The sequence below is a fragment of the Rana temporaria genome, chromosome 7 (genome assembly GCF_905171775.1).
Source record: "Rana temporaria chromosome 7, aRanTem1.1, whole genome shotgun sequence".
Classification (NCBI taxonomy): domain Eukaryota; kingdom Metazoa; phylum Chordata; class Amphibia; order Anura; family Ranidae; genus Rana; species Rana temporaria.
This window is the reverse complement of record NC_053495.1, coordinates 37,608,698-37,621,301: the sequence shown is the minus strand read 5'-3', so window position 1 is coordinate 37,621,301 and position 12,604 is coordinate 37,608,698. Positions and strand designations below refer to the sequence as shown.

At 43.6% G+C, this 12,604-nt stretch overlaps 1 protein-coding gene across 1 annotated transcript in view; it reads right to left on the bottom strand.

The window, feature by feature from the left end:
• The window catches only part of DNAH12 (dynein axonemal heavy chain 12), a 156,725-nt gene that overhangs the window by 42,836 nt on the left and 101,285 nt on the right, over window positions 1–12,604 (bottom strand). Inside the window, exons 49-52 of the mRNA XM_040359238.1 lie at window positions 10,322–10,563; window positions 5,774–5,921; window positions 1,907–2,052; window positions 1,567–1,781 (exon numbers count right to left, since the gene is read on the bottom strand). Coding sequence (XP_040215172.1) covers window positions 1,567–1,781; window positions 1,907–2,052; window positions 5,774–5,921; window positions 10,322–10,563 — 751 coding nt within the window. The remainder of the gene's footprint in view (window positions 1–1,566; window positions 1,782–1,906; window positions 2,053–5,773; window positions 5,922–10,321; window positions 10,564–12,604) is intronic.

The following is a 12,604-nucleotide window of genomic DNA, read 5'->3' as shown; positions in this document are numbered from 1 at the left end:
TACGCTACGCCCGCACAAAGATGCGCCCAGATACGTGAATCTGGCCAATTTAACCCATTTTCATAGGGACATAAGGAGTGATTTAAAAAAAAAATGCCGGGGTGGTGTGCCCCTGTCTTTGGGGGAGTTGGTTTGCGGTGTTTATGCGGCCTCGGAGTGCCGCTTCCCTGAAATGAGTTTTTGCAGGTTGGGATGTCTGAGATTTGGGTGGAGGTACAAACTGGAGCATGTGCTGCAGCTTTTTTATTTTTATTTTGAGGGTTTTAAGATATAACCACTATCTAATTATGTTCAATCTGTATATAGTGCTGTTATGTGCATGCTCAGATCTCCTGGGTCCTTGTAAGCACTACATGATTCATGCATCTGTCCGGGAATTCTCCGGGTTCACAAACTGGGATTACTTTTAAATTTTGTTTGGCTGCTCAGTATCTGTGATGTAAAGCTGGCCATGCATTATACACTTTTCTTGTTCAATTTCCTTTAGATTTACCTTCAACTATGTAGTGCAAGAGCTTGCCTAATTGTATACAAATTTAAAGTGTTTGGGTTTACCCCGTATTGTGTAGTTTTGGTTAATCTAAAGGAAAATTGTGTAAGAAAATTCTATTATGTATGGTCAGCCTTAGTCTTCTTGGACTATAGTATAATAATATCTTGGAACATGTATGTTATACTAGGGGTATGTTTATTGTTGTTATACTGTACAGTGCCATTTATATGGATACACCTTAATAAAATGGGAATGGTTGGTGATATTAACTTCCTGTTTGTGGCACATTAGTATATGTAAGGGGGGAAACTTTTCAAGATGGGTGGTGACCATAGCGGCCATTTTGAAGTCGGACATTTTGAATCCAACTTTTGTTTTTGGTGTATCCATATAAATGGCCCACCCTGTACTTTATACATTTTAAATTTACCAGCCCCTGATAAAGACTTATTTGAAATGCATTGGTGCCTAAAAAGTCTCACATACCCCAATGAACACTTGTTTTCTTATACTACTCTCAAGAATGTTGGCAAAGATACAGTTAGAAGGCACCCTTAATCTAGTTCGGTATACTTAAAGGGGGTGTAAGCGCTCATGGTTTTTTACCTTAATGAATTCTATGCATTAGGGTGAAAAACCTTTTGCACTGCAGCTCCCCCCCCCCCCCATTTTCTTGCCTGAGCCTGATGCTTCCAGAGACGGGGACGAGCACAGCAGCTCCGGACACTGTCTCGGGTCCTCATTAGATAGATTGATAGCAGCGGGAGCCATCTAGTGACATGGGAGCCGGGGGGCGCCTGCACGAGTGCCCCCATGGAAAGTAGCCCTCTGTGGGGGCACTCGAAAAGAGAAGGAGCCAAAAGTGCCATGGGGGGACCCCCGAAAAGGAGGACCAGGGGCCACTGAATTACATGCATTCTACAAACATAGAAGCAAAAATATTCAGATTACCTTCATCTGTTCCCAATAGAAAGCATTAAACAAAAAAAGACTATTAACCACTGAAAGTTCACATTATGGGTAAGTATGGTGTATGGGTATAATAACGATGTACAGAGAGACTGATGACATACCCTGTTTAAATATCTGTTTCAGTAGCAGTGGCTCCAGTGATGGATCCAGATCTTCCCCAACATTCTCCAGAAGAAGAGGAGTGCCAAACTGGATACAGTTCTCCAGAGTCCGCATGTAGTCTGAATCTGTTAATTTGATAACACTCAGCTTGTTCTCCTTTTCTGAATTCTTAATCCACTTGTTAGCTTGGCTCTGGGGGTCAATCATTAAAGGCCTAAATAATAAAAAGATATGTATTGACCACTTTATGGAAAAGGACTTTTAATAACATTAAACTGACATCATTGTGGAAGAATTTGGTTTGTATTCAGGCTGTTCTTACTCCTAGCGGTTACTTACCATCGCCGTGAGTTGCTCACAATGACCCCATTGTCTATAGAGAAGTTATCTGTTGGTAATCCAGCAATATTCCAGGCTCTGATTTGAATGGGGTCTCCAAGGGTTTTACTCAAGGAAAAGTCCTCAGAACATGGGATCGTTTTACTCTGAGAAATAAATAAATATTTTTTTAGAAATCTGAAAGAACTTTAACCACCTCAATAAGGGGCACTTAAACCCCCTTCCTGCCCAGGCCATTTTTCAGCTTTCAGCGCTGTCACACTTTAAATGACAATTGCGCGGTCATACAACACTGTACCCAAATGAAATATATTTTTTTCTCCCACAAATAGAGCTTTCTTTTGGTGGTATTTGATCACCTCTGTGTTTTTTATTTTGTGCTATAAACAAAAGAAAAGTGACAAGTTTGAAAACAACACAATATTTTTTTACTTTTTGCTATAATAAATATCCATTTTTTTTATTTATTTTTTTAACAAATTTTCTCCCCAGTTCAGGCCGATATGTATTCTTCTACATATGTTTGGTAAAAAAAAAAAAAACGCAATAAGTGTACATTGATTGGTTTGCGCAAAAGTTATAGCGTCTACAAAATAGGGGATAGATTTATGGCATTTTTATATATATATATATATATATATATATATATATATATATATATATATATATATATATATATATATATATATATATATATTTATTTATTTCGTGACTGCGATATTGCGGCGGACATATCGGAGATTTTTAACACTATTTTGGGACCATTCACATTTATACAGCGATCAGTGCTATAAAAATGCACGGATTACTGTATAAATGTGACTGGCAGGGAAGGGGTTAACACTAGGGGGTGCTCAAGGGGTTAAATGTGTTACCTAGGGAGTGATTCTAACTGTAGAGGCAGGGGGACTCCCAAGGGGAGGAAACTGATCGATGTTCCTCTGTACTGGGAACACACCATCGGTCTCCTCTCACCTGACAGGACGTGGATCTGTGCGTTTACACACACAAATCCACAGTCCTGCTCTGTTCCTGGGCAATCGTGGGTGCCCGGCGGACATCGCGGAAGCCGGGCACGCGCATCGGTTCCCTAGTGACGCGGCGGGCGCACGCGTGCCCCCTAGAGGGCCAAGAACGTCATATGACGCCCGGCCAGAACAAGAGCCAGGTTAAGAACCTAAAATGTAAACCTCCTTTTCGGGTGGATTTTGGTAGGCTTTTAATTTTTAAGATATTACATCTTTTAGGTAGTTCAATTGTAACACCTTCCTGCTACATGTCTCTGCACTATAGCTGTCCACCTTGGTGCCCTCATTCTCTCCTGCAATTTTTACAATTGAAAGAAAAATACAATCCTTTACAATGGTTGTGGTAGGTGGTCAGAGCATATAACCCAGGTGAAGACATTTTTGCACCTAATTTCCAGGAGCTTTATAAACATATTTTGCCGCAAATTAATAATGTTTAGTCCCAGACCACACTAAAGGACAATCAAGATTGCAGAATACAAATTTAAATCTTTTTTCCTGCTCAGGGGCATTAGAGCCTCTTGCCAATCTAGTCCTGAGATTTACACAGCTATGCCACACAACACAGCTTTCACAGGGCTGGAGACCTGATTTTTTTTCTGCTGTAGTGAAGCAACACTTACAGGTCTTGCCTCTGCCTCCAGTCTGCATCAGCATCTCTGTCATGTGAATAATGGGGGAAACTAATTCGCAAAACCACACTAGCTAAAACAATAAAGACTAAATAAATATATAAATAAAATTAAAATTAAAATAAGGAGCTAAGCAGCAGCCACAACAGAAAGTGCTCACACACTGATCAAGTAATAATAGATGGGAGGGTAATGGTGCTTGCTGATACAAAGTGCAAAATAATAATAAATCCGACAATCTCAATGTGTTAGAAAAAAATGTGTCAGGAAAAAATGTTTCACTCCTGATCAATAATGACCCACCAAACATCAACAAAATGATGAGGGGGATAAGAAAGTGATTTTAGTAAAAACAAGAAACGATGGTGTGAATATTACCAAATATGATAATGCAAAATCACACTAACAATAATTAGAATCTAATGTGATTAATAATAATAATGCACATGAACACAAACAGAAATTGTGTGTAAGTGGAACTTCAAGATCCACTATCAGAATCGATGTATGGTGAAACAAATTGCAATTAACAAAACATGCATGATAAAATACGAAATTATAAAAAGTGAGTCTTTGTGCACAATCGTGCAAATGAAATGATTGATCAAGTGTTCAAAAACAATAATGACAGAATGCTTCAATCAATATTTTCCAAAGTGCATAAGTGCTCCACTGTAAACAAAAAGTCCACGATAAAGTGCTTTAATCCATGATTTTCAAAAGTGCATAAGTGCTTGTAAACAAAGAAAAGTTAAATCCACCATGGTTCCCACGGTGTAGATGTGCAGAAATAAAGTGCTATGCTTCCTTAAAAAAGGCTTAAATAAGCCTATATTGCTGCTGGCTTACCAAGCACAGCAGATACGCGTTACATGGCTGGACACGCCACTTACTCATGAGTAAGTGGCGTGTCCAGCCACGTAACACGTAAGGAGGAGAGCTGTTGGTGACGTCATCTCCGCTCGCGGCCGAGAGCGGAGACAACCAGTATACACGTTACATGCCGTTTGATACATTACTGTTTGTAAGTGCATTTATTTATTTATTATTAAATCGTCAATATGTTTTTATGCTATGGAGCTTTCATTGTCCTTTTGTTGAGTGCCATCCACCCTGGAAGTGTTACCGCTGTGATCTAGGAACCTTTACCTGAGGGATTGGAGCAACAGGCTGGCCCTGAGACACTGATCCTCAGCGGTATCTGCTGTGCTTGGTAAGCCAGCAGCAATATAGGCTTATTTAAGCCTTTTTTACGGTAAGAGGCTTGTGGAAACATAGCACTTTATTTCTGCACATCTACACCGTGGGAACCATGGTGGATTTCATTTTTCTTTGTTTACAAGCACTTATGCACTTTTGAAAATCATGGATTGAAGTACTTTATCGTAGACTTTTTGTTTACAGTGGAGCACTTATGCACTTTGGAAAATATTGATTGAAGCATTCTGTCATTATTGTTTTTGAACACTTGATCAATCATTTCATTTGCACAAAGACTCACTTTTTATAATTTCGTATTTTATCATGCATGTTTTGTTAATTGCAATCATTTGTTTCACCATACATCGATTCTGATAGTGGATGTTGAAGTTCCACTTACACACAATTTCTGTTTGTGTTCATATGCATTATTATTATTAATCACATTAGATTCGAATTATTGTTAGTGTGATTTTGCATTATCACATTTGGTAATATTCACACCGTCGTTTCTTGTTTTTACTAAAATCACTTTCTTATCCCCCTCATCGTTTTGTTGATGTTTGGTGGGTCATTATTGATTAGGAGTGAAACATTTTTTTCTGACACATTTTTTTCTGACACATTGAGATTGTCGGATTTATTATTATTTTGCACTTTGTATCAGCAAGCACTATTACCCTCCCATCTATCATCTCTGTCATGTGATGTTTTCCTGTCCTATCAGCATGTTCATTGTTAGCACATGAGCGCTGCAGCACAACTGACTGGCTCCTTGTGCTGCCTTTCTCTCCCAGTCTTGTACAGAGATTGCCAGAAGCTAAGACCAGGTCAATTCAAGTACTTACATCACTTGGATTTAGAAAATAAATTAACAATGTATTAATTAATTAATACAGAATCGCATTAATGTGTGTCTTTTATATCTGCCTGAGGTTAACAACTTTAGCCTAAAAATATAATTGCCCAGTACTTGGTAAAACAGGTCTGTACTGAAGACTTCTCACCTTGCATAGTTTGCTCCAGTCTTTAGTGCATTCTTGCCGGAATCCAGCAGTAAAAGCTCCCAGATAGGCGATGACACCAGCCGATATAAGGACATCCCCAGTCAGATTATCATAAACATTTTGCAGAGAGTCTGCAGCATTGGACCATCTGGAAATAATTAAGTTTAAGTGAAAAGGTACAAAGTGGAACTATATGTTCCTCATGACAAAGTTGGTAAAACTAGAAAACATTTCGAGCCAGATTCAGAAAGACTGGCGTATTTTTAGGCGGGCGTAGCGCATCTCATATACGCTACGCCGCCGTAACTTAGAGAGGCGAGTACCGTATTCAGAAAGAACTTGCACCCTAAGTCACGGCGACGTAGCGTAAATGGGCCGGCGTAAGCCCGCCTAATTCAAATTATCAATGCAGTGGGCGTGTTGTATTACAATGAGCCGTGACCCCATGCAAATTAGGGGCCGAACGAACATGTGCATGCGCCGTCCGTGGACGTATCCCAGTGCGCATGCTCAAAATCACGTCGGCTAGAATGCCTAAGATACGTCGAACACTGCCTACGACGTAAACGTAACTTACGCACAGCCCTATTCACGTACGACTTACGTAAACAACGTAAATTTCGACGGGTGTTCCGACGTCCATACGTTAACATGACTTACCCCTGCTTTATGAGGGGTAAAGTTACGCCGGTCGTACGCCTTACATAAACAGCGTATAGTAATGCGCCAGGCGCAAGTACGTTTGTGAATCAGCGTATCTTGCTCATTTGCATATTCGACACTTAAATCAACGGAAGCTCCCCAAGCGGCCAGCCTAAATATGCACCTAAGATACGAGGGCGTAGGAGGCTTACGTCTGTCGTATTAAGCCAAAATTCAGTCGTAACTTGTTTTAAGAATACAGCGCATAGATACGACAGCACATCTTTTAACTTACGCGGCGTATCAATAGATACGCCGGCGTAAAACGTTCCTGAATCTGGCCCTTCATGTTTTTACCTGTCAACTGTAATGCCGCATACACACGATCGGAAATATTTTTCCAACTGAATTTTGGCTCAAACTTGTGTTGCATACACACGGTCACACAAAACTCAGACCGTCAAGAACGCGGTGACGTACAACACTACAACGAGCCAAATTGATTCAGAGCATGCGTGTTTTTTTGCGCATCGGAGTTGCATACAGACGATCGGAATTTCCGTCAAGAACTTTTCCCGTCGGAAAATTTGACAACCAGCTCTCAAATTTTTGCTGTCGGAAATTCTGTCGGAAATTCCAACAGAAAAAGTCAGATGGGGCCTACATACGGTCAGAATTTCCGACCAAAAGCTCACATCGAGCTTCTGACCGTGTGTACGCGGCATAAGTGAATTTCTCTACACAGTAGCCTTTGTATAGATACACTATATTGTCAAAAGTATTGGGACAGCTGCCTTTACATGCACATGAACTTTAACCACTTCCCTACCGCCCATTGTCATATGACGTCCACAGATGGGATCTCCCATCCTGGGTGGACGTCATATGACGTCCTGGGCTTACCGGTCGCCTGGGGGGCACACGCACCGCCGCGCGACTCGTGCGTGTGCCCGACGGCCGCGATGTCCGCCGGGCACCTGCGATTGCCCGCAATCACGGCAGGACTGTGGATCTGTGTGTGTAAACACACAGATCCACGGTCCTGTCAGGTGAGGAGACAGATGTGTGTTCCCAGTACAGAGGAACACACATCGGTCTCCTCCCCTTGTGAGTCCCCTCCCCCTACAGTTAGAATCACACATTAGGTTATACATTCAACCCCTTCAGCGCCCCCTAGTGTTAACCCCTTCCCTGCCAGTCGCATTTATACAGTAATCAGTGAAGTTTTATAGCACTAATCGCTGTATAAATGTGAATGGTCCCAATATGTCCGATATTATGGTGTCCAATATGTCCTTCGCAATGTCACGGTCACAATAAAAATCGCAGATCACCGCCATTACAATTTAGTAAAAAAAAAATGCAGTAAAACTATCCCCTATTTTGTAGACGCTATGGCCCGGATTCAGGTAGATCGGCGCATCTTTAGAGCGGCGTAGCGCATCTCACATGCGCTACGCCAACGTAACTCTGAGAGGCAAGAGCAGTATTCACAAAGCACTCGCCCCCTACGTTGCGCCAGCGTAACGTAAATTGGCCGGCGTAAGCCTGCCTAATTCAAAGTAGGAAGGTAGTGGGCATGATACATTTAAATTAACCGTGACCCCATGCAAATGAAGGGCCGAACGAACGGCGCATGCGTGCGCATGCTCAGAATCACGTTGAATTTACTCCCTAAGATGCGCCGGCTCAATGCCTACAACGTGAACGTAACCTACGCCCAGCTCCATTCACGTACGACTTATGTAAACTACGTAAAATACGACGGCTGTTCCGTCGTCCATACCCTAACATGACTTACACCTGCTTTAGGTGGAATAACTATACGCCGGATATACGCCTTACGTAAACAGCGTAGATTACAGCGACGGGCGCAAGTACGTTGTGAATCGGCGTATCTCGGTCATTTGCATATTCGACGTGTAAATCAATGGAAGCACCCCTTGCGGCCAGCTTAAATATGCACCCAGGCTCCGACGGTGTAGGAAACTTACGTCGGTCGGATGAAGCCACAATTCAGGCGTATCTAGCATTGAGAATCAGGCGCATAGATACAACGGCGCATCTGTGCACTTACGCGGCGTATAGAAAGATACGTCGGCGTAAGTGCTTTATGAATCCGGGCCTATAACTTTTGCGCAAACCAATCAATATACGCTTATTGCGGGTTTTTTTTACCAAAAATATGTAGAAGAATACGTATCAGCCTAAACTGAGGAAATTTTTTTTTTTTATAGATTTTTTGGGGATATTTATTACAGCAAAAAGTAAAAAATAATGTTTTTTTTTTTTTCAAAATTGTCACTATTTTTGTTTATAGCGCAAAAAATAAAAGCCGCAGAGGTGATCAAATACCACCAAAAGAAAGCTCTATTTGTGGGGAAAAAAGGACGTCAATTGTCAGTTAAAGCGACGCAGTGCCGAATCGCAAAAAGTGCTCTGGTAAGGAAGGGGGTAAATTTTTCCGGGGCTGAAGTGGTATCCCAGTCTTAGTCCATAGGGTTCAATATTGAGGTTGGCCACCCTTTGCAGCTATAACAGCTTCAACTGTTCTGGGAAGGCTGTCCAAAAGGTTTAGGAGTGTATCTATGGGAAGGTTTGACCATTTTTTCCAGAAGCGCATTTGTGAGGTGAGGCACTGATGTTTGACAAGAAGGCCTGGCTCGCCGTCTCCGCTCTAATTCATCCCAAAGATGTTCTATCGAGGTCGGGACTCTGTGCAGGCCAGTCAAGTTCCTCTACCCCAGACTCGCTCATCTATGTCTTTATTGACCTTGCTTTGTGCACTAGTACAAAATCATTTGGTGGAGAGGGAATTATGGCGTAGTCAAGGGGAACTAACGCCTTAAAGGCATTCAGATGTTGTTTTGCTTTTTGACTACCTATAGCTGTTGAGGAACAAGTACTAATATGATGAAGGCCCTGTGGCATTTTAAAATAAACCTTGTCTTAGAGAAATATAGGGGGGCACCATTGCTGGTTTGCGTCTGAAAATGCCATTTGCCCAACTGTTATACTGAACCTTTGGCCCCATGTGAAAGAATGCAGAACATGAACATGACAAACATATGAAATATGAAGAACAGGAAAGCCACATTGAAGTAGCATTTGCAGAAGGCAAAGTCAGCAATTGTAGCCTCTGGGCTGGATTCAAGAAGCAATTGCGCCTGTGTAACCATAAGTTACACAGCGCAATTGCTTACTTGCCCCGGCGTAACGAATGCTCCTGATTCAGGAACCTCGTTACGCCGACTGCAGCCTAAGATATGCGCGGCATAAGGCTCTTATGCCCGCATATCTTAGGCTGCATTCTTGCGATGCCCGCTAGGTGGCGTTCCCGTTGTGCTCAGCGTATAGTATGCAAATTGCATACTAACGCCGATTCACAACGTTGCGCGAGCCCTGCGTACGCAATTTACGACGTTTCCGTACGGCGGTTTTTGCGTAAGGCTGCCCCTGCTATTAGCAGGGGCAGCCAATGTTACGTATACCCGCCGTTCCCGCGTCGCGAAATTTGAAATTTACGTAGGTGATTCGTGAATGGCGCTGGACGCCATTCACTTTGAAGCAAATGACATAATTTGGACGTCATTTGCTGCAATGCACGTCGGGAAAGTTTCCAGACGGAGCATGCGCTCTACGATCGGCGCGGGAACGCACCTAATTTAAATGATTCCCGCCCCCTACGGGATCATTTAAATTGCACGCGCTTACACCGGGCATTTTGCCGGCGCGCCCACGCAATTTACGGAGTTACTGCTCTGTGAATCAAGGGCAGCGCAGTAAATTTGCGGGGGCGCAGGGCAAAAACGTTACCCTGCGCCTCCGTAAAAAAAGCGCAATTCTACTTGAATCCAGCCCTCTATGTTTATCTCTGAAAAAAATGACAATGATTTCCAGTCTCACCTGTGTTTCTCTCCACCAAGACCTCCAATTAACTTCTCTGCCCGTTTTAGCTTCTTAGCACATAAATCCACTTTGATTTCCAGCTGGGCTTTCTCCTCTGTTTTCTCCCGAAAATCGGCCTCCAGGGTCGCCAAGCTATCCTCAACCGATTTTAGCTCCGCCCTCTTCTGGTTCAGCACTGCCATAGTCTCCACCAGAGACTGCTCAGCCTCCATCAAGTTAATTTTCTTGGGAGCTACCACCTGAGAAATCACACGGGATCAGTACATCCAATATGACACATTCTACAGCATTTTGAGTCAGTGGTAAGCTGGAACTCCCACTGGGAAGATAATAAGATATAATACTATAAGAAGCTGGAAGGTGGTTGAAAATGCTCCACCCAGATATGTCAGTTTTGGGTGGTTTTAGCCTTTATATAAAAACATTTAAAGTGGAACTATGGGCAAAATGAAAGATAACTTATAGAATGCAATCTGAAACACAGTGGTGTTTCTTTTTACGAATCTCCCCTGTAACTAGGGTTGCCACCTCATCCCTTTAAACCAGGGGTAGGCAACCTCGGCTCCAGGGGTGTTGCTAGGTGGCAAAAAGACCAGGGGCTTCAGCCCGAAGCTGCCACGGGGGGGAATTGTCCAGGGTGGCCGCGGCACTGTTTTTTTTGGCTGGGCGGTGGGGTTGTGTGGCGGGGGTAAGTTCACTTGCTGGTTGCTTAGCAGTGCCCATCAATTTTGACCACTAATCTCACCTACCTGACACACTGACCTACATACACCTACCTGACATACATACACTGACCTACCCACCTGACATACATACACCTACCTGACATACATACACCGACCTCACCTACCTGACCAGGAGACAGACTTTGTGTGTCCAGGTGTCCTGCAGTTCAGTTCAGCCTCAGCCGTAGTATGTGGTGTGCAGCATGTGTCACAGCAGACAGCCAGAGGAGTAGAGGAGACTGCTTGGATTTCATCGCCTGCACGGCCAGCAGGCACAAGGCGGTATGGAGAAGACCCTTCTGCCTCCTGTTCCACACTCCGATGCCCATGATCAGACACACCGAGCTCTTCACTCTGCCAACAATCCGCCCCCAGCACCAGCACAGCTCAGGTCAGGTAATCAACACTCACCCCAGTGCAGCGGGCTTCTCCGGTCATCCTCATCCCCCTCCTCTTCATCGGTGCAGTCAGTGGCAGATTTCGGACTTGCCCGATCGCTCCTCCGCTGCCCTGATCTGATCTCTCCTGAGTCCTGCTTCAGCGCCGAGCGGGGATCTCAGTGTTGTGATGTGGCTGTGGCGGCAGCGGCTGCGGGATTGGAAATTCCCACCTTCTGGAGCCGGCGGCGCGTATGATGGATGTCACACATCCCACGGTCCCGGCATTGGACCACTGGGATGTCCATCATATGTTCTGCAGGCTCCCGAAGGCGGTCCCTGCTCGGCGGCGTTCGGGGCTAAATATTGTATGGTGCCTTTTTGAGACTCTGGGCTTTTCGGGGTCACATTCGAGGCTCCAGCCCTCCTAGCCCGGGCCTAACGACGCCCCTGCTCGGCTCTCCAGCTGTTTTGAAACTACAAGTCCCATGAGACATTGCAAGACCCGGACAATCACAGGCATGACTCCTAGAGGCAGAGGCATGATGGGATTTGTAGTTTCACCACCGTTGGAGGGCCGAGGTTGCCTACCCCTGCTTTAAACCAAAAGATATACAGTGAGGGAAAAAAGTAGTTGATCCCCTGCAGATTTTGTACGTTTGCCCACTGACAAAGAAATGATGAGTCTATAATTTTAATGGTAGGTTCATTTTAACAGTAAGATACAGAATAACAACAAAATATCCAGAAAAACGCATTTCAAAAAAAGTTATAAATTGATTTGCATTTTAATGAGTGAAATAAGTATTTGATCCCCTATCAGTCAGCCAGATTTCTGGCTCTCAGGTGTCTTCTATACAGGTAACGGGATGAAATCAGGAGCACTCCCTTAAAGGGAGTGCTCCTAATCTCAGCTTGTTACCTGTATAAAAGACACCTGTCCACAGAAGCAATCAATCAGATTCCAATCTCTCTACCATGGCCAAGAACAAAGAGCTGTCCAAGGATGTCAGGGACAAGATTGTAGACCTACACAAGGCTGGAATGGGCTAAAAAAAAACATTGCCAAGCAGCTCGGTGAGAGGGTGACAACAGTTGGTGTGATTATTTGCAAATGGAAGAAACACAAAATTACTGTCAATCTCCCTCGGTCTGGGGCTCCATGCAAGATCTCAATT